This window comes from Nanorana parkeri, unplaced genomic scaffold, assembly GCF_000935625.1.
Source record: "Nanorana parkeri isolate BGI_ZX_2015 unplaced genomic scaffold, ASM93562v1 scaffold74, whole genome shotgun sequence".
Classification (NCBI taxonomy): Eukaryota; Metazoa; Chordata; class Amphibia; order Anura; family Dicroglossidae; genus Nanorana; species Nanorana parkeri.
Genome location: NW_017306342.1, coordinates 2,241,266 through 2,263,807, shown reverse-complemented (window position 1 = coordinate 2,263,807; position 22,542 = coordinate 2,241,266). Strand labels below are relative to the sequence as shown.

The 22,542-nt window shown below is 40.8% G+C and overlaps 1 protein-coding gene across 2 annotated transcripts; it reads left to right on the top strand.

Moving 5' to 3' along the window:
- Positions 1 to 3,651: 3,651 nt before the first annotated feature.
- HDC (histidine decarboxylase) lies at positions 3,652 to 21,660 on the top strand. Of its 2 annotated transcripts, XM_018576698.1 has the most exons (12): positions 3,652 to 3,689; positions 7,165 to 7,337; positions 8,807 to 8,920; positions 10,416 to 10,538; positions 13,597 to 13,731; positions 15,392 to 15,535; positions 16,693 to 16,759; positions 16,880 to 17,042; positions 18,166 to 18,256; positions 18,784 to 18,882; positions 20,703 to 20,804; positions 20,902 to 21,660. In XM_018576698.1, the coding sequence occupies exons 1-12, from the start codon at positions 3,662 to 3,664 to the stop codon at positions 21,586 to 21,588; spliced, it is 1,926 nt and encodes a 641-aa protein (XP_018432200.1). In that variant the 5' UTR covers positions 3,652 to 3,661; the 3' UTR covers positions 21,589 to 21,660. The 2 variants fall into 2 exon arrangements, with proteins under 2 accessions (XP_018432200.1, XP_018432201.1); XM_018576699.1 differs by lacking the exon at positions 18,784 to 18,882.
- Positions 21,661 to 22,542: the final 882 nt, after the last annotated feature.

The window sequence follows — 22,542 nt, the reverse complement described above, 5'->3', positions numbered from 1 at the left end:
TACATGCCTTTACCAGAGCTTAGAGGCCAAAATATCCAGGGCATCAGTGCAGAGGTTACCTGTAGATCAGGCTGTTGTTTGACCCCTTAGTTGTTTGACAGAAAAGAACCTTAGACACACAGGCCATTGTGTTGCGGCCAGGGTACCAGCGCCTGATTCAAGAGAGGAAGGCCCCAACAGAGGAAGCGTCAAAGCTGGAAGAGGCACTTTGCGCACCTGAGAAAGAAATGGCGACTCATGGTCCAGGAGATTCACCCTCTTTGCAGTTTTGTCAGAGCCCAAAGAGCAAAGGATTCAATGACAGATCTGGCCCACTGTGGAATCAACAGGGGATTCAAAAAGGAAATCACCAGTAATGTGTCCTGAGCTTATGTACCAGTGAGTGACACCCCCTGCCCTGTACCTAAAACACCATGGTGCGGAGTTCCACTGTCTGTATCTTGTGCTGGATATTTCCACAAAATATGTCTGCTTGCACGGAAGAGGTATGGCTAATCTGTGATACTGTTGTTTGATTTCTTGCCATATGTTAATGATTTGTTTGCCTAAATTATGCAAACAATTGATGTTGTTTAGGGACCAAAGAATTTTGGCATAGGGAGAGTGTAACATCAGCTGCCCGTGGCCCCTTTAGGCTGTATAGCAGAACATCTCTATGCTATCTAGATGGCCAAAAACATTTTTTGTTTAATTTCAGATTTTTCGTTTCTCGGAATTCAGGTCCAAAAGTCAATTCATTTTGTTATTTGGATCCGGATCCTTCTGAATTTTCGTTTTAATTTTGGATGAGTTAAACGATAATTACGAACAAACGTTTGTTGCAGAAATAACCATAGACAGATTTGATTGGTGTGTATTTCACTGTTAAAATTACATTAAATGTTTACTTTTTTCTTTTTAATTTTTGACAGTCCACAGGAACATGAAGTAATTGTTTTTTTTTTTTTCTTCAATTTCTCTTAAATCATTGTTTTTTAGTAGGGATGCATCGATACCGTTTTTTTGGTATCGAGTACGAGTACCGGTATTTATATTTCGGTACTCGCCAATACCGAGTACCGATACTGGTACTTCCGGTAGCATAGAGCCGGCTTCCCGGGCAATCAGGAAGCCAGGTGGCGTGTCATTACCCACCGCCCGGCTTCTTGATTGCCCGGGAAAACTACTCCATTCTTTTTAGCCGTTTCGATGCTGATTGACCGGGAAGCCGGCTTCCCGGGCCAATCAGCATCAAGGCCGGCCAAATAGATCTGACAATATGGTGACAGGACCCCCACCCTGCAGGCACCTCATTCCCCTCACATAGATCCTTAGCAGCAGTCATTACCGTACCAGTCTCTCGGCCAGCTTGGCAGACACGACTCTCCAAGCTCTCCCGGATCTGCTCGCGTCTCCTGTGTGTGCAGCGCCCGCGTGATCGGCCCCCAGCCTGCAACTGCGCATGCGCATACTGCCCAGTGCTCTCATTCAGAAATCCTGTGCATGCACAGTAGCAGGCTGGGGGCCGATCACACGGGCACTGTGCACACATGAGACGTGGGCAGATCTTGGAGAGCGGTGTCTGCCCATCTGGCCGAGGGTCTGGTACAGTAATGACTGCTGCTAAGGATCTATGTGAGGGGAATGATTTGTCTACAGGGTGGGGGTCGTGTCGTCATATCATATTATCAGATTTGTTTGCCCGGCTCGACACTGATTGGCTGGGAAGCCGGCTTCCCGGCCAATCAGCATGGAGCTGGTCAAACAGCATGGAGCCAGCTTCCCGGGCTCCATGTTCCCGCGCAGCACTGCCGGTCAGAGGAAATCTCCCTCTGACCGGAAGTTCCAGTATCGGTAAAGGTATCGGAGCATTTGGGCGAGTACGAGTCCTCGGCCCAAATACCTGGTATCGGCACCGATACAGATACTAGTATCGGTGCATCCCTTTTTTTTTTAAGGATCCCCACCACTAGCCCCCTCCTCAGCAGCTCACTGCACCAGCTAGCCGGCTGCTAAGGAGTCTGCTGTGCGTGCGGGTCACGGCTGTGCTCGCTGGTCGCCACTTGCTGTGTGCGTTCATAGACGCACACAGCTTGTGAAAAGCCATGCCCCCCACTCCTGCAGTCACAGTAAATTGAAATTCAAGGTGGCGAAGGACTACAATTTTCATACTCGAGTCCAGGTCCGCTTCACGGTCCAGAAAGAATGGTCAGTCAGTCCCACCACATTCACACCAGCAGCTGCATTATAAGCACAGCTGCCAGAGTGTGATGTACTATAGAGTGTACAGAGTGCAGGGGTCAGGACTATGTAGCATATAAAGTACAGCAGTCAGGACTATGTAACAGTCAGCAGACCATATAGAGTGTAGTGATCAGGCCAGTGTAACAAAGGGTGAAGAGTTTGGAGAAGGCAGGAGAAATTAACAATCTAGGACAACATAGCTGATTGGGAAAAATTCTCCAATCCACTTACTTTCCAGTTTAGCTATGTTGTCCTAGAGCAGTGGTGGCGAACCTTGGCACTCCAGCTGTTTTGGAACTACAAGTCCCATGAGGCATTGCAAGGCTCTGACAGCCACAGACATAACTCCCAGAGGCAGATGCATGTTGGAGTGCCAAGGTTCGCCACCACTGTCCTAGAGTGTTCACTTCTCCGGCCTTCTCCAAACTCTTCACCCTTTTGTAAATAACCCTGCAAGTCATTCGTATAGTCAGAGTGACTTGCTTTGTTACTGGTTTCACCTCCTGTGCCTGTGTCTAGTGATACCTACGCGTAGATGTGTCCTGTCTGTTGTGAATACACAGGATGCACTCCTTAATGGACCACAGCCCTAAGAAGCTAGCATATTACGTTTCATGCATTATAACCAACGTCATGTACTGACAAGGCAGAGTTTTTTTGCCTATGTAGCTATACATCATCTGCAATAAGATTTATCATATTCTAAGTTTAAATACCAATAATGCTTACCTGATATCATCTTTAAGGGAGAACGAAGAATCTAAGGGGACCTAAAATCTTTTCTAATGTATGGCCAGCTTATGTTTAATAGGCAGTACTCCTATACTTATGACACAATTAATTTCACTTTAAAACTGGCAACAGACCTAAAAGGAAAGATGGACATTACCAAATATCTTCTCTTTTTTTAGCTATGTGCATTGACATGTATGCTTGCATTGCCTGTCCATACCCCAAACAACCAGCTTCTGAGTGATCAGTTGAGAATTTCTGGACTGCTATGAAGGGGCCCAATCAGGCTGAAATTGACCGTCTTATATGGTTACCTTTACATTTTCATTGGCAGTGTAATTGCTGCTTTCAGATCCAGATCTATCAGGTGGTTGCATGTGTTTCCAAAAGAGAATAGGTCAAAATTGGTCCTCAAGCATCCGGTGATATGATTATGAATGGAACTGGCTGTGTAGATACAGGTGAAGACATCAAAGATAACAGGGAAAGCAAACAGTGCTTGAGAGTATATTTTATTTCCATCAGCTTGATGGAGAGGCATCTGAAAAAAAAAATGGAATAAGATAAACTCAGTATGTAGACAGGAATAAATTTAAATGACGTATGACGGAGAGATAACAGGGGTATAAAACTTAAGCTATGAGAGGGAGGTTCAGAAAGACTGCTGTTGGAAGAGTGGGCTCTCGCATCTTGTTTCACAATCACAATGGAATCAGAAGAATACAGAAAGAGAGGTAAGTCACTTGGACCCTAATGCATGTTACCATATGGTAAGGCTACATTACTTTATAAATTCAAATGTTTGTCACCTCTTTAGACTATATCTTTTAACCCTTTCACTGCCAAGACCTTTATTTCCATATTTTGCACACATGGAATAATCCACATTTTAGGCCTGAAAATTACTTCAAACCCAAAATATTATATCTTTTCTGAAAGCCAACACCTTGTAGAATAAAATAGTGGCAGTTGCAAATGTTTATGTTGTTGTATGATATTGGTTATACTCTTCATCAAACTCAAAATGTAGTGAAAAAGTTATTTTTTTGTGCCCCAAAAAAACAATAAAATACCCATTTACGTCTGTGAAACTGCAACAAAATTCAGTACCAAAAAGTCCATAAACAACGCTTTGAAAGCCCCTACAGGTCATCAGTTTAAAGCTACACGTAAATATTGGTGCTAGAATTATTGCTCTCTGGCGTGTGAGTGTTGACTTAACAGCTGAGCAGGTCTAATAATGTGTGATAAACCTCCCGTAAGCTTGGCTATGCTTCCAATCCTGTGAGCACCCTTCACTGTATGAGGGCTCCTGTTCCCTCTGGTCTCCACTATGAAGCTACTTCACCCTTCACAGCAAAATATGCACTCCCTAGCCAGACTTATTGAGAGGCTGATTTACTAATATTCAATTCAATTATCTAATGTGCAGATCAAATAAGTAAAGATGAATTTGCTTTTTACGTGATTAGCATATTAAAGTGACCGTATTTTCAGGAGTTATATCTTAAAAAGTCATTCAATTACCTGAACTATTAACAAAAATGTATCCTATTTGTGTATCACTCGGCTGTAGATCCTCCAATCATCTCTGAATTGGTGCTGACACTGTCCTTCCTTCTGGAGGGTGGCTATTTTTGTTCCCCATGGTCCCTGTGTGTGTTGTAAAGTAGTCACCACTCCAAGCTCACTCCCGTGATGGATTACAATCTCATGCTTAGTTTACTAATTTGCATTGACGTTAAGCTTATCATGGGACTGAGCTTGGAGCGGTGGCTAATTTGCAACACACATAGGGACAATGAGGAAGAAAAGTAGCCACCCTCCAGAAGGAAGGACAGTGTCAGCACCAATTCAGAGATGATTTGAGGATCTATAACTGAGTGATACACAAATAAGATACATTTTTGTTAATATTTAGTGTACTTTCATGCATTTTTAAGATTTATCTCTTGAGTTTAGCGTCACTTTAAAGTGAATATTTACACAAATTATTGTGTGAACATTCTCAACTTCTTGAGTAAATCATCCACTTTTACTCAAACTTCTCTAAGCTCCCAGAGGTGAGCATGATCAGTGTGCTGCATCCAGATCAAATGGGAAGTAGTAACAGCAGGTTAAAGGGGACAATAAAAAAAAATATATGCGGATAGTAAAAAATGTTTTACTTTGTAAAAACAATAATTATCCTGCCATTATCTCACATCCCATTAATTTTTATGTGGGCACAGCACAACTCAATCACATTCAAACTTCAATTAGCTTTATTGGCAGAACTAACTCACCAAAGCGGTTGAGGAAATATGGGTTGGTAAGAGGGAAGCATGAATAAGTCCTTGGACATGATCAGGGGTAGCAGATAATATTAAATGGATAGGAGATGAGCCCTGGATTATTATTGAGGTAAGGGATAGTATAGAAATGAGTCCAGGGACATTATCAGAGATAATATAAAGGGCAAAGGAGCGCAGTCCAGGAAGAGGATATATAAGTACATAATTCCTTGAGGAAGAAAAGTGGTAGTGAAAAAGTCTATCCGGAGAGTGCATCTTTGCTGAGGAGGGTGAAAGAGAGAGCAACTTCATAGGGGAGACATGGTGGAACCAGAGGACAGCAGTATGATTTGATCCTGTGAAGATGGGAGCCCTCTCACTGTGGATGGTTCACAGGATTAGAAGCCTATGTGACCTTACCGAAGCTTTTTCATATGTTATTAGCCCTATCTAGCTGTTAAGTCTGATATTATCTGGGTACTGATCTTGCATGTTACTGGTGGTGGAAAAAGATCAATAAGTTGTTTGTAAAGAATAATGTTCTTTACACTGTTACGATGGTTGACTAATTTCATATTACATTACACCATTGTAAGCTCTTATGGGTCTTCCTGATCCTCCTGTATTGTATTGTAGCTGTACCATCTCCCTTTATTTTGTAAGGCACTTCACAAATGTTGTTGCTATATAAATCCTGTATAATAATTATAATCATATGCGTATCAATCAGATCCTTTTGTTGAACTATATGAACTTTTAAATGTTTAACTGCCCACTTAATGGAGGTTATGGTTTTATGATTAAGTATTTATTCTGCTTATGAGGATTTATTTATAGAGTTGTAATGTTGTATTGCATGTTGTTTTAGCACAGAACTCTCTATTTTGTTTTTAAAGTGCTTTCTAGCATTTTTGAAGCAACTGTTTTGGCAGTAGCTTGTGAATTGATTGATATATAGTTATCTCTTAGTTGCTCTGTGAATCAGATATCTCTGAAAGCTCAGTTTTGTTTTTACATATATAGGTAAAAAGCAATGCAATGCTTATGGATTTGTTCATACCTTGCTCTATTGTACTTGGCTTTTGCTTAAGCTTACCCAAGAGTTTCAGATAGAAGGAATTATCTCAACAGGTGAAAAATGTTGAAAGTTCCCAGACTCGGCTGGATTAGTTCCCAAATGCTTGTACTGGGTGCAGCCGCTTCAAATGTAACATCGTATTATGTATATATCATATAAAGATATACAGATTAATACCCAACTAATTTACAAATCAGGAGACCCTAAAATATTTCACCTTTACAAAAGAGGACCAGTAATTTGTTTTGATCACCTAAGTACAGTCGGTATTGTATACTGTATGAGAACTTGGCTCAAGCTCATCTTGCATCACCCTTTCTCAGTCTTAGTCTCATTCCTGCAGTTGGTTAGTTGGTCAATATTAACTACTGCACTGTACATTAGCATTTAAATTACAGTATGCTAACCTAAGTAATGTAGTGTATATTAGAGCTGATTTCCTTCATTACTTGCTGAGGGACCAATTCACTTAATGACCTAGGGTAGGTATAGGACTCGGTCGTGAAGTGAGGAGTCTCTGTATTGTAATATTCACCCCAACTCTTCACATCATTCAATCCTAATCTGCCTGGCCAGGTAGGGGATCTAAACACCTGGTCTTCAAGCGGTTAAAAACACTGAGCCTGCCAAAATTTTACATTTTACTGTCATATTTGCAAATATTTTGTAATTTGCAAGTGGTTTTCTTATAGGTAGTAGTAAGCAAAACATTGTAGATCTTGCTAATAGAAGGAGGTAATATATTATAGTGAAATAAAATGTTAATCGTACCACAAATGTCTATTGACCAGTCAGTAAAAAATGTTGTGAATTAGTTATTGAAGCAGCTTCATATCTATGGTTTATACATGTTCCTAGGTAAAGAGCTGGTGGACTACATCTGCCATTATCTCAGCACTGTGAGGGAAAGGCGTGTAAACCCAGATGTCCAGCCTGGTTATATGAGAGCCCTGCTGCCAGACAGTGCTCCAGTGGAATCGGAGAGCTGGGATAATATTTTCAGGGACATTGAGGAAATCATCATGCCTGGGGTAATGTAAATTGATAAAGAACTATGTATCTTGGAAATAACTCCTAGAGGGATTACATTAGACACACTTACTGAACAAAACATTGACAACATTATCAAATATTTGAAAAAAAATTGCATTCCAGTCCACAAGTTAATTTCCGATCATTTAAATGCAACTTAAAAATCAGGAAATTTGCTCAAATACAAGCAGATATGAACAATATGAAATGGTAACAGCAAAACACACAAGCTATAAAGATATGTGAATGATACACAATTCAACTCGTATACATAATACTTAATCAGAACGTCAAGCTGTCTATCATCAGTCTAAGGTCAAAGAAAATGTACAGTGGATTTGTACATTTGTTTGTTTATTGAGATCAGGACTTAATACATAAAAGTAGCTAGTCATGGAAATGCAAAGCGTTGGAAATTAATATTATTTAATTCGTCTTAGGCATGTGCACTAGCAAAAAAATTGTTTTGTTTTGATTTGGATTTTGCTTTATTTTGTTTTTCGGAAATCGGGTCTGAAAAGTCAATTCGTTTCGGAATTCGGACTAAATTCGTTAGCGGTAATCTGTAAGAAATTTTGTTTCGTTCGTTCGTTGCCACAAAGTGACATTTAAGAGGAAAATTTTTTTTTTTTGTCCTCAAATGGACAAAAGTTCGTCCAAAAATAATGAATCGCAAATTTGGATTCGTTTGCATTGGTTATATTTGTAATTCGGAATTCGGATACATCCGAATCTCCGAATTTCTGAAATTTCGTCCGAATTTCGATTCGGAACGAAACAAATCGCACATGTCTAATTAGTCTACCCAGCTCCAGATTGTTTTTCACATCTTTAGGATTGTATCATTTTTAACTGTGCAGAAAAAAGACTGTCTGAAGAACTTAATGACTAAATGCTTATCAGGAGGCAGCTTAGTCCTGGGGTTTTAAGAGTTGAAGAGAGCCTCATAGCAAGTATGCCTGCTGCGCAGTCCCTTTTGCTAGTCTATAGTTCTCTGTGATTCCTTTGTTATGAAATGATTATTTCTATGATTACAGAAAAATTAAGGATTTCTATATAATTTCAGTTGCCTAAATCTCTAGGTATAATGATCACTTTGACATGCAGTTTTCATCGAAGATAAAGTCTGTTTATACATTCTTCACCTTATGTTCAGTTTGAACTGGCCAGATTTGTGAAATGTTAACTTTAAGGTTCCATAAATGGAGCAAATACAGTTTTATTTATCTATAAATGATTGCATTTGTCCATACTTTTAGCACAAACATATTTCAGGAAATAACTTCCAAAAAATGAATATAAAGTTGAATGACTGTTAGGAAAATAAAGTGATAATTAGCCCATCAAGGTAAACACAGTATACATTTTCTCTGTGCAAAGGGCATACAATGGGTTTCAATGGGTTTTGTATAATTGTCCTCATCCATGGTTCCATCTATTGATTAGCATTCATTATTTGTCCCTATAGGTTGTCCATTGGCAGAGTCCTCATATGCATGCTTATTTCCCAGCACTAACATCCTGGCCTTCCTTGTTAGGAGACATGTTAGCAGATGCCATAAATTGCTTAGGATTTACATGGGTAAGTTGTACCTAATCCATAGCTGTGTTAGTGCTTCTGTTTTTTTTATGTTGTGGGTTTGTGGATCCAAACTACTACAATTACTACCAATGCTACTTTTGCTGCAACCATGGCTACTAGTGAAAGACAGACAAAACATGTTTGTGATATACTGCCATGCTGCAGGGTAAATGTATACTTAACTGTGTTCATTGCCCCAGAAGTAGCATAAAGCATGTATATATACAAATTAGGGAATTGCTGCTTCACTCAGTGCAAGCAGCATCTGCATTCCAAATTGTTTCCTGTGAATATATTTTCATAAACATGTACAATTGGCTCACCTGAGCTTAAGGCTCAGAGAAAAGAGAAAAATTATGTTCCTGGAGTCAACTTATTGCAGAGGGAAAATGATTGTTCATAATAGTTCAACACAACAATCAGTTCTGCCCTTGGTTGGCCAGGGATGCCAAAGTGACAGCGTGCCTGCCAACATACAAAATCAAGTGATAATCACCTTATTTCTGTGGTCAGTGCTTACATAGTTAACTTGCCTAGTAATCAGTACCAGCAATGATACAAAGTGAGACTTATTGGGGCAAGGAAGGGAAGTCTACAGGAAGCAGTATTTCCAGATCAATATACAGTATTTCTAGATATATAAAAAAAAAATATTTTTGACCTGGCTCCCATTTCACTTCTGTATTACAATGACTATAAGAACCATTTCAGACACGGGGTCCGATTAGGTCCACCTGTCAGTTTTTCAGACGTATCTGATTGGAAGTCCAATGTATGGTGTATGGGCAGCCAGATCGCATGCAGGCCCGGATTTCCCACAAGGCCACCGAGGCCCGGCCTCGGGGTGGCAGAGCGCAGAGGGGCGGCAGCGGTGACCTTGTGTGGAAGTTGCGGGCGCCGGTGTAAGGTGTCCGGCGGCCGCACACTACGGTCTGCCGCCGTCCAATTGGGGGGGGGGCCGTATTGTGGAACCTGGCCTTGGGGCGGCAGGGGGAAGTAAATCCGGCCCTGATCGCATGTAAACGGATGTATGTCCATTTTAATGCGATTACCTCCGACTCCAGCCAGGTCCAGAAAACCAAACGGAACAGGGGTTTCCTTTTTGGCGGACCTGATCGTGACAGATTGGGGTAATCTGATGCAAACGGACACATGTCCTTTTACATCCGATTTCCCTTAGGCCTAACATGTTTCTGGTTAAGTTCAGTTTTTTTCCTCTATTGCAAGATGGAGAAAAAATTGAACAGACACGGATGTCATGATGGTGACATCCATCTTGAACTCCTCTGATCAGCAGGAGATTCATGCGCAGATTCCCTGCTGATTGGAACTGACAGGCACCCATGTGAAAGGCCTTAGATAGTTGCATGACCATTACAATTTACAGCTCACTTTCTATCTTGGAATCTTAAGTTGGATTTATATGAAATATATACACTGAGATATGTCAGGTATTCTTTGTGCTTCATACTTTTTTCCTGTGCCCCATGACCAGGCATCCAGCCCAGCATGTACAGAATTAGAAATGAATGTTATGGACTGGTTGGCAAAAATGCTGGGACTTCCTTGCCATTTTCTCCACCATTATTCAGAGAGCAAAGGAGGAGGGGTGCTGCAAGTAAGTTCTATTGAAATACATGGACGTTTACATAAGGTCTCAGACATCTCCTTGGAATATGTTTGCTGTAGTCTGTGTATTTTTTTCTACCCAGTGAGTGCATATTAGAATACAACAAACAGCAGATATATAATAATCAGAATATTGGTCAGCATACAAATTTCCAGTTTGTGGTCACTACTAGGGCCACACATACAGAATAAAGTAGATATAGTCAACAAAAAACATTCAGTAAAAAATCTGCATGACCCACTATTTACTGTACACAAGTCCTGTGTAAATGATGAGAAATAGAGAAATAATTAGTAATGGCCATCTGAATCCCTGTGGCCACGCACAATTGTTAAAGTGACAAGTAGCGTTCTGCTTAGGCTTTTCTTCTTTTTTTTTTCATATCTCTATTGGTTAAACTTGATTGACTTGTGTCTTTTTTTCAACCTGACTAACTAAGTAACTATGTAACACTAAACTCAGGAGGTACATCTTAAAAATGCATTTAAGTACCTTAACTATTAACAAAAATGTATCTTATTTGTGCATCACTCGGCTGTAGATCCTCCAATCATCTCTGAATTGGTGCTGACACTGTCCTTCCTTCTGGGAGGTGGCTACTTTTGTTCCCCATGGTCCCTGTGTGTGTTGTAAAGTAGTCACCACTCCAAGCTCACTCCCGTGAAAGATTACAATCTCAATACAAATTAGCTAACTAAAGGTGAGATTGTAGTCCATCACGGGAGTGAGCTTGGAGCGGTGACTACTTTACAACACACGCAGCAACCATGGGGAACAAACGTAGCCACCCTCCAGGAGGAAGGACAGCGTCGGCACAAATTCAGAGATGATTTTAGAATCAGCCGAGTGATACACAAATAAGATACATTTTTAATTGGGTACTTCTCTTGAATGCATTTTTAAGATTTGACTTCTGAGTTTAGTGTCACTGTAACAAATCAAAGGGGCTCATTTTATAAAGCAGTGGTATGGCCTTACCACACACACACACACACACACACACACACACACACACAACATTACTTTAACAAAAATTACTCTGACACATGTATAGCACAGCACAGCATTGTGCTTCATAATGAGCTTTCTGCGTTGCTTGCTTCAGGACTCCAAAGCGAGGGCAGAACCATTCCAGTTCATAAATGAAAGATTACAAAAAAGCACTGTCAAAGTCATGTGACTGGACACTATCCCTATCCAACACTCTAGTGGATACTGCAGACAACAACCACAACTACTTGCATTTTAGGACTGGGTCGTAAAATGCAGGCAGCGCCTGATCTCCGATATGAATAGCAAATTGAAGTCGAAGACCATCTTGGCTTACTATATCTCTCATACATATTTTGGAGGATGTGGTCCTATGTAGCTAAATGTATTGGGTAGGGATGTCCCGATACCAATACTAGTATCAGTATCTAGACTGATAAAAGGCATTTTCACGAGTACTTGTACTGAAAATGCCCCGATACTAAAGGCCGATATTGCCCCTTTACATTTTTAAACAAGTTTGGCTGCCTGCAGTCCCATGCTTGCTGGGGACCTCTGGCAGCCTGATGGGGACCACACCGTAGGTGTCTTTGACAGCGCTGGTCCAGCCCCACATCGCCTCCTTCCCGGCGCCCGCAGAGACAAGCACAGCAAAGGACAGCTCCATGCTGCCTGTACAGAACCTGGCACCTACCCGTTCAGCCCTGGAGAACCTGGGACCCAACCGCAGTGCCCTGGAGATCCCAGCACCCACCCACAGAGCCCTGCAGAGCCCGGAACCCACATGCAGCCCTGTTGAGATCTGCATGCAGCCCTGGTGAGACCCAAATGCAGCCCTGGTGAGACCCAAACGCAGCCCTGGTGAGACCCAAACGCAGCCCTGGTGAGACCGCACACAGTCCTGTATATTTGCTGTATAATCATGGATTGATGGGATCTGTAGTCCTCTATTGCTGATTGCCATTCTCCATTGCTAAATAATCATGGATTGCTGAGATTTGTTGTCCTTTTTAGCTGGATGCCATTCTCCATTGCTGTATAATCGATGATTATACAGCAATAGAGGATGGCAACCGGCTATAGAGGACTACAAATCTTAACAATCAATGATTCCTGGTTGCCATTCTCTATTGCTGAATAATCATGGATTACTGAGATTTGTAGTCCACTATAGTCGGTTGCCATTATCACAGGGCCCCATAGCAAAATGTAGTATGGGGCCCTGTGATTTCTAGTAACGCCCCTTGCAGAGCCCACCTGAGATCCCAAACAGCTCACCTGAGAGTGACCCTGCAAAGCCCACCATAAACTATCTATGGTGGGCTCTGCAGGGTCTCAGGTGGGCTGGTCACACCCCTGCACACCTCTCACCTGTCAGCCACGATTCACTGTCTGCCTCCTCCTGCACAGTGGCTGGTGGACCCCGCCTCCTCTCATATCGCTGGGCCCTGTCTCCTCTTACATCTCTGGGCCCTGCCTCCTCTTACATCACTAGCCCCTCCTCCTCTTACGTCGCCGGGCCCCGCGTCCTCCTTCGCTGCCGACGCTGGGCTCAGCATCCTCCTCCACAGGTGCTGGCTCTCACTGACACAGCAGTGTCTGTGAGGAGGAACAGGTTGTCAGTGATCTAACAGTGACACGTTCCTCCTCACACCAGCCAGTGACAGCCAGCAGCCTGAAATGCCTTTGCGACCCAGGCGGCAAGCATTACATCAGAGGAATGTCCTGGCTGAGCCCCCCTGTGCACTGGGCACCATAGTGGCTGCCTCGGTGTTAATGGGCTTTAAGCTTATGTTGATGGCATCAATTTGACATAAGTTTGAGATGCTTCCAAGATCATTTAGAATTCAACAGGTGCATTTGTCCTGCATTTAACCTCCTTCTGACTTTATTTCACCTGCTTTAAGTGGGGTTGCATTCCCATAGACTTGTATAGCAATGCAAAACTTATATGAAGCAAACTAAAGCCTATCAACATGGGCCCTAAATGTGTTCCTCATCCTGTTATGCCACCTCTGTGTTCTTTTTTTACTGAAATAATTGTCTTTACTTTCAGAGCACTGTAAGTGAATCAACACTGATAGCTTTACTGGCTGCCAGAAAGGATAAAATCCTACAAATGAAAATCTCTGAACCTGATTCTGATGACTCAAGCCTGAACTCCCGCCTCATTGCTTATGCATCTAATCAGGTATTACATTTAAAGCTACAAAGTCTGCCAAGACAGTTCTATAAAAAACAAACTAAAAAAAGACAGTTGTATGTCAGATTTCCCTGACACCCTGCTGTATTTCTGGAATAGAGCCTACTATAAGCAGGTAGAGATCATAACACAGTTTTGTTATCGTGTAATGATAAGCTCGTTGTGTATGGAGTACAAAACTATCAGCAAAGATCAGATTCACAACACTAGTTAGGATAGGAGTTATTTTGCATTCATATTCTTTTCATCTTCCATGATAAAGTAGAGGAGAATAGGCATTATTCACCTGACGTACTGAATTCCAGATGTACTTTTTATGTGAAAAGAATCTCATATGAGGCTATGATTGTTTGCTTCTGAACAATCAGATTACCCTGTGTAGACCTATTTCAAGCCGTGAGGAGATTCAGCCATAACTCCTAGCTTTTGTAATATAGCAGTACAAAGAGTAGAAGTAAGAACCAATGATCAGAAATAATCTAAATGCCCTGATTGCAGTAGACCAGAATATTCCCTTTGCATACTTGATCTGCTTTACTGACTTTTCTCATTAGTTATTGTATCACTATCTCTATTAGAATACAAGTAAATGGTCATCACAGCTAAAGAACAGTTAGCATCAATGTTGATTCCAGCCACCTCTATATTAGGCTTTTATTAAAGCATACCTGTCACTCATGCACTCTTAAGGCCAATATTACAGAGAATAGCTACTAGTAGTCACTTACATTCAACTGGACTTGTTCTGTAATGCTGAAGAATTTTGAAGCCTATTTAACCTGCTTCTTCAGTTCTAATATGTGTCAGGAACATACCCCAGCATTTAAATCCACACCTTAATCCAGTCCCCATGGAATGTAGGCAAGAAGGTCTTGCTCTGAGGAAGGGGTTGGTTACCCCAAAACACGTTGGCACACCCCCCCGTCTGTTGGGGTGCACCTACCACTATACAGCGTTTCTAGACCATCGGACTCTGGTATTGATATGCCTGGTGTCCTTGAGGAATAGTGAGTAGAACCTTTTTACTATTTTATTTCATTATTTTGTCAGTAAACATACTGCACTAAGTTATGTTCACCTTTTGGCGCCTGATCTGTGTTTTGTTGCATGTAGTTACCATGGAATGTATCAACACAGGTGTTGATTGTCCTCCCATTCTAATCTTGGACAATCCGCCTCTGCCTTGACACATTCCATGGTGATTTAAGGTGACTGTATGGATATAAATTTTGGAGTATGTTCCTGATACTCATTAGAACTGAAGAAGTAACTTGGATAAACCTATGAAATGTCTTCAACATAACGGAGCAAATCTCGTTGAATGTGGCTAACTACTGCTAGCCATACCTGGACACATGAGAACCTTCACAGACATTACAAACATTCTAAGGGTTGCCATAAAAACAAGTAGAGAGGCTTCTGCCCTTTTTATACCCTCCAGGACTTCTTTTGTGTGGCTTGGCCAATAGTGTGTAGCTGTGCAAGGACAGTTTACACTTCATCCCCTATTTGAAAGGTGCAGTTGCAAGCATGGGATCTATCTCTTCTCAGCTATACCCAAGACATAAAATAACTTTTTGGGGGCTAAAATTCTGCTTTAACAGTATGGTTATGGTATTAACAAATAATGTGTTGGTTGGTTTGTCAGGCTCATTCTTCAGTGGAAAAAGCTGGCTTAATTTCTCTGGTTAAAGTTCGCTTCTTGCCAGTAGATGAAAGCTTCTCTCTTCGTGGAGAAACATTGCAGGCTGCAGTGGAAGAAGATCGAAAACGTGGACTCGTTCCTGTCTTTGTGAGTCTTTCTAATATCTTATAGAAAGTTGTCTAGGTAGATGTCTCTCTGTTGTTAAGATGCCTGAATGTAGAGTGGACCCACTTTGTAAAATCTATTATACATAGCAGTTACAATCAGGACAGCTTTTCAAGGAATATCATTAGGTTTTCAAACAGGGATTGAATTTTAGAGCATGTTTATGATTTTTATTATCTTCAGCCTTTTATACATTTAGTCAAATATTCCTATTCTGAAATTCTCACCCCCAAAATGGGCTATAAAATACATTTAGTTTAAGCACACAGGTTAGGAAATGTGGATCTGCTTCATTTTGTAGATCCCAATCAAAGACATCCAACATCCTGTAAATACAGGTGAAAGATTACTAAACATTTAGGCCAACAGTGGTCTTTTCTGACCACATTACAGAGGAGGACCTTTATCTTGCACTGTAACTGTTGGCGAATCACATATGGTCAATACTGTTAAGGCTTGCTTCCACTTGATGCAGTTGGAAATGCATGCAATACTATGACAGTACAAAAATAATAAAGCAGAATGCATGAGAACACATTAAGTGATAATGAAGTCTCAAGCAAGAGCTGCTCTATTACCGGGTATTTTGCAGTAATTGTCAAAAGGAATAGGATGATTACTGTCACTTGTCAACCAATAAAATCATTTGCATCAGTAAACCAAAACAGAGCTAGGGGTAACATTGGAATATCAGCACTTATCTTCAACTTCCTGCAAAAACGATTGAGAGAGATTCTCACACACAGCCGGGTAGTTCAAGTAAAACATTTAACCAATTACTATAAATTTGCTTGAAAACAGAGCAAAGCCCATCTAATACCTGGCCTCTTCTTTTGAAGTGTATGTTAAATGTGATGCCTAACACATCAGGTGTATGGAGGCTTGACCCCTGGTTGGAGAAAACTATTGCAGTTAGCTGTCAACAATTGCATGCACAGTGCTCACATACAGTACAAAAAAATGTTGTAACTCCTTGAGGTGAGAGACTGTCTGATTTGTACTAAATAGGTGCCAGATTATTTTGCTAATGTGCTGAATTAATTATTCCTATTATATTATTTATTAGCAAAACATATATTTAGAGACCTAAGCACAATGACAGCTGAAAAAACAAATATTTTATGATTGTTTCATTACAGGTTTGTGCAACGCTGGGTACGACTGGTGTGTGTGCTTTTGATAACCTTGCAGAGTTGGGGCCAGTCTGTAAGTTAGTTTGCTGTTGATGTTAGTTGATGTTAGTTAACTTTGATGTTGCTGCGGGATCAGTAGCAAATGCCTTTTTTTTTAATCCCTAACCTACTTGTATAATACTACACTGACCAGGTGCCAAGGAAGGACTGTGGCTTCACATTGATGCTGCATATGCCGGCACTGCATTTCTCTGTCCTGAGTTCAGGTCACTGTTCAATGGAGTGGACTACGCTGATTCGTTTACATTCAACCCATCTAAGTGGATGATGGTTCACTTTGACTGCACTGCTTTCTGGTGAGTTTGCCATAATATCATAATACATCATAAAGAATCAAGTTATATCATGTTCTCCTTACCAGCGTTCAAGAAACTGAAGGTCGAATAACCTGCCAAGAAGCAAATTTTGTTCTAAGAACTTCATATTACAAATACAGACTGATCAGAATGTTTGTTTTTAATATGCAATGGAGCTAATTCATAAAATCTGAAGAAAAGGAAATGAACACAAAATTGGAGCAGTTGCCAGCAGCAACTAATAAGGCTTCACATTTCATATCATTGACAAAATTAACAAGACTTCTGACTGGCGACTAGTTTTTATGAATCAGCCCCTATGTGTTGAAGACAATGTTATTCCGTGATTGCAAAGTCCTATTGGTGCCCTAAGCCTGCAACACTCAGGCATATACTTAGGAAATATGAGCATTTTCAGCAGTATTGTGTGATTATTTCCCTTTGGACAGCGTATGAATGATTATATTGGTGGGCCAATGGCGCTTCATTAGTGAATAGACAGGTTAACTGGTTGTTTACCTTTTTGGGTAAGAAATATATGTACAGAGACATTACAGTACTCCTTTCTATATACTCAAGGGTAGATTGTCCACAAGCATAAATATTGTATGTATTTGTTGGGTGGGGTGATTAAGATTACCCTGCTGCATAGACATAGAGGAAAGTGAAAAATATCTGTATGTTTATTCTGCCTAGTGTTATTCTGTTTTATTGTAAAACATCTGGACCAAAAACGTACATAACTGCCTACAAACAGTTGGAAGACCAAATATCTTTCTGCAATCACAAGAGTTCACAGTGGCCGAATTTGTGTGTTTGTGGCTATAGAGGGGGAAGAAAGCGCATGGCATTGCTGTGATCAGCTGATGTGGGCAACTGATTGCTGATGTACCCCTCCCCCCCATGGTAAGCCAACATTAGCTTCATCCTCTCCAGTCCCTACCATTTCCTTCTATTCATGTACACTTCACAGCTGAGTAGAGCTCTTCAGACTTAGTGCACTGATGGTAGATGGATATATATTCCACTGACATCTGAAGAAAGATTAGATGACATTAGGGTGGCACACATTTTAACTGTTTGCTCAGACAAACATCACATGACCCTTCCTTTGTTCTGGCAGGGTGAGAGATAAATATAAGCTGCAGCAAACCTTCAGCGTTGATCCCATCTACCTCCGACATGCCAACAGTGGAGCTGCAACTGATTTCATGGTAAGCATTTTTTTCCAGTGGCATAAAAGGCATAATCAGGCTATACAGATTTTCAAAAGTGATTGTAAATTTCAGCAACCAGTGTCAAATTTTAACTTCACACAATACTACATTTTAGGTGTGGAATTATGTAATTATTGCTATGTGTGCTCAAACTGGTCACATGGTTGGGTTGGTCTAAGGCGCGAATATAGTTCCCAACCCTGTTATCCTACAGATATAGATTGTTTTGGCAGAAGAATATTAGCTCATCTATTTTTAATACAATGAAGTCGTTGTTATTAAGATGGTCACTAGAAGTGGTAGCATGTGAATACTAAATATGCCACATAATCTGCAACATGGCAAGTGAAGAGCCACAGCAACCAATGAGATGCTTGAAAGCTAATAGCTGCATATATTTTGATGCCAACATCAAAGTTACATGAATCTTTATTAGTTACAAACCACTAACATTTTAGTTGTTTAGGCATATTTTTGTGTTTTTTTTCTTTTGTCAACTCTTCTTTTATTTTTTAACACTGGAGCATTGGCAGATTCCTCTAAGTCGACGCTTCCGCTCCCTAAAGCTCTGGTTTGTGATTCGTTCCTTTGGAATAAAGAACCTTCAGGCACACATCAGGCATGTGAGTATGAATAGCAAACTGACCTTTGCTTTTATCAGTCTGTCAGACAATATAATACATACAAATCCATTAGAAATCTTCCGTAGAATGATAAATAAAGATGTTATGAATAGAGCCAGGAGTTTCAGAGCCAACTGGTTGTCAGAAAGAAATATAATATTTTTCTCTTATACTACCTACTTATCAAATACACACAACAAAAACCTGTTCTGGAAGAGGTGGCACTATAGAGTGTTTATATGATTAATACTTGTTGTTGCTGTTGTACATTATAACAGCTTATTATAGGCAACAAATAAGAAAGGGCCTGGGCTGGTATAGATGGCATTCGTTTGACATCAAGTTTGAGATGTTCCTGGAATCATTTATAATTATTTGGCAGGTGCATTTGCTCTGCAGGTGACCTTGTTCTAACCTGCATTTGACCTGCTTCAAGTGGATCTTGCTTTCCCATAGACTGGAATGGGTGTGCAAAACTTGCTTGAAGGGAACAAAAGCCCACTGACATACTGTAGGCCCTAATACAAATTGCTACACATTCTCATTCAATTGTAATGACACCAATCACCACAAGATGGTGCCAGATAAAAACAAACATTCTATCAAATGTACACATGAATTAATAGTTTCTCTGAACCTGGCTTGCATACTATTTCTCAGGCAATTATTTTGTTCACATTAAAGCTGAATAGGTTAATCTGCACTGCCTCAGAACATATAAATGTCGCCTTGCCTGTGAGGGATCTCACACAAATAAACTGAAATAAACTGAAATAAACAGAAATTTGGTGGATTTCTAAAGGATACTGCATTTTGCATGTCCTCATTGTTCTGCACTGATTATGCTGATATTTGCACTCTTTATACATATATACATGTCTTTCTCTCTTCAGTTTTGTTAAAAAAGACCAGTCGCTGTTGTGCTCTCTCCTTTTGCAGGGTGACTGATCTTGTATCCGTCCCTCCTATAGTTTTCTGCAGGCAGCCTGTAGTGGATGGACTTGTTGCCTCTTATCCATGTAGTGGATGGACTACCACTCATCCATGTAGTGGATGGACTGCCTCTCATGCCTGTAGTGGATGGACTGCCTGTCATGCCTGTAGTGGATTTAGTGGATGGCCTGCCTCTCATCAATGTAGTGGATGGCCTGCCTCTCATCAATATAGTGGATGGCCTGCCTCTCATCAATATAGTGGATGGCCTGCCTCTCATCCATGTAGTGAATGGACTGCCTCTCATCCATGTAGTGAATGGACTGCCTCTCATCAATATAGTGGATGGACTGCCTCCCATCCGTGTAGTGGATGGACTGCCTCTCATCCCTATAGTGGATGGACTGCCTCTCATCCCTGTAGTGGATGGACTGCCTCTCATCCATGTAGTGGATGGACTGCCTCTCATTCAGTAGTGGATGGACTGCCTCTCATTCAGTAGTGGATGGCCTGCCTCTCATCCATGTAGTGGATGGACTGCTTCTCATCCAGTAGTGGAAGGAGTGCCTCTCAACCATGTAGTGGATGGACTGCCTCTCATCAATATAGTGGATGGACTGTCTCTTATCCTTGTAATAGAAGGACCTGCTGGGCCCGTCCCACAGGTCTGCTCTCTGCAGAGGTTATGTGCAGCACAGATATGACATCACTGTTACTTTTACATTGCAATGTCTGAGTTTGGAAAGGCATTTGATGTACACAAACCGGATTTATATCCTTTGTGGCCATTGAGGAATTTGAATGAAAGATTTTGAATAATATACCTAGGCAGCCAAATTATAGTTTTAATTATAAATTGTACAATACATCTGTATTTATGGTTTCAGGGGACTGAGATGGCCAAATTCTTTGAATCTTTGGTAAAAGCTGACCAGCTGTTTGAAGTTCCTGCTAAGCGTCAGCTCGGCCTTGTTGTCTTCCGCCTTAAGGTAAAGGAATCAGTGATTGTAGTGTTTCATTAAGCACTTGACAATAAACATATACTGACCAGGCCTGGATTAACTTAATTTTTTGTCTGTAATACAGGGCCCAAATGTTCTGACAGAACAAGTGCTTGCAGAACTCACCAAGTCAGGAAACATGTTCCTTGTACCAGCCACAGTCAATGACAAGTTGATTATTCGCTTCACCGTCACCTCTCAGTTTACCACTCGGGAAGACATTCAACGTGACTGGAATCTTATTAGAGAAGCTGCAATAAATGTCACCAATCAGCATCACAGTGCCATCCCAAGTGATTGCCACAAGTTACATGGAGAGACAACTGTGGAAGAGGACCAGAAGATCATTGTACAGCCCAAACATGGAGATTTAAACCCTAAAGATTGGGTTGAGCAGATGTCAGAAGATGATTTGGATCCTTTCGATGACTGCTTCCCAGAGAGCGTTCCAGTGGCTAGCAAACATAGACCAATGTTCTTTAAGTATCGATACTGGTCTTCTCATGATAAGAAAAAGACTGCCCGATCTCTTAGCTGTAACAGTGTTCCTGTTCATAATAATCCTAGAGAGAAATTCACTGATAAGATTGTGCCCCAATTTGAACTTCAGAAAGATGGTAGCATTCTTTCCAAGCTACCAGGAAAGGTCATGATTTTAGAGAAAAATGCTTTTAAGAAGTTAATCAAGTTCTACAGTATGCCCAGCTTCCCAGAAATTAGCATTCAATGTGGCCTCAAACTGCCCTGTTGCCCTCTACAAGCCCTCGTGTAGCATGCCTGCAGACCTCCAGTGGCTTAGTATTAAATGTGTCTGTTGCCTATACACGAGCCTGCCAATTTATACGTTGGGTTCAAACTCAAACTATTGATTTATCGCTAAAAATAAGCTGATTTTCTGTTTTACATACTGGGCCAACCCGGCTTAGGTTCTTTATGAACCAAGATTTATTTACCCTGTATTTAAAATTCCAGAATTACCATTTTCCTTCCCACTCGTCTATCCATTGGAGAGAGCGGTGAAGGAAGACAAACAGTGAATGATACTAATACTGCTAATAGTTAACTTCAGCATATGCTGAGGTCATTGAAGACATTCTCAGTATACTGGTAGAATACTGGTGGAAGGTGGCAATCTTAATCTTTTTACTTATTGTCTTTTGCCTCTCTGCTTGTTTTGGAGGCTGCAGCTGGTGAGATACAATAAGTGAAGTCAGTAAGTGACCACCATCACTGCAGACTCCTACCTGAGTCAAGAGGTTTTTCTTTGCTCATGGTGGGAACACCCCTCATTAATATACAAGATGGCTGATGACACCAGCATGAATAGGCTATAGGTACATTTTAGCTTGAATATATACAAAACTGGAAGAACTGGCATTTTAGTGTAGTGTAGAGAAGCTACTGCACATTTAATAAGCACCAATAAATACAATCTTAATATGCAATCTAATTTATTACCATATCTCCTATGAGGTTTTATTAAACATGTACATTGGTATATATTTATAATATAACTGGTTACAATATACCTAATGTCCAAACCAGTTTGCATGTACCTTGGTACTGCTTTGCAGTCATGTGCCTACGTAGCACTGAAGATTCACGTAGATAAGCATTTAAAGTTTTTTCATTTTGCCAAAAGTAAAATAATCATCATACTTTACTGCTCTCATTTTCAGCAGTACAACATACTTGCCTTACAAACGGCATCTATCTACTAACTTCA

Bases quoted from the DNA above. Each gene is read 5' to 3' on its own strand.
- HDC (XM_018576698.1), top strand. From the start codon at position 3,662: ATGGAATCAGAAGAATACAGAAAGAGAG. The intron at 7,338-8,806 runs GTAATGTAAATT...TTGTCCCTATAG, and splicing joins AGGAAATCATCATGCCTGGG to GTTGTCCATTGGCAGAGTCC. The intron at 20,805-20,901 runs GTAAAGGAATCA...TCTGTAATACAG, and splicing joins TTGTTGTCTTCCGCCTTAAG to GGCCCAAATGTTCTGACAGA.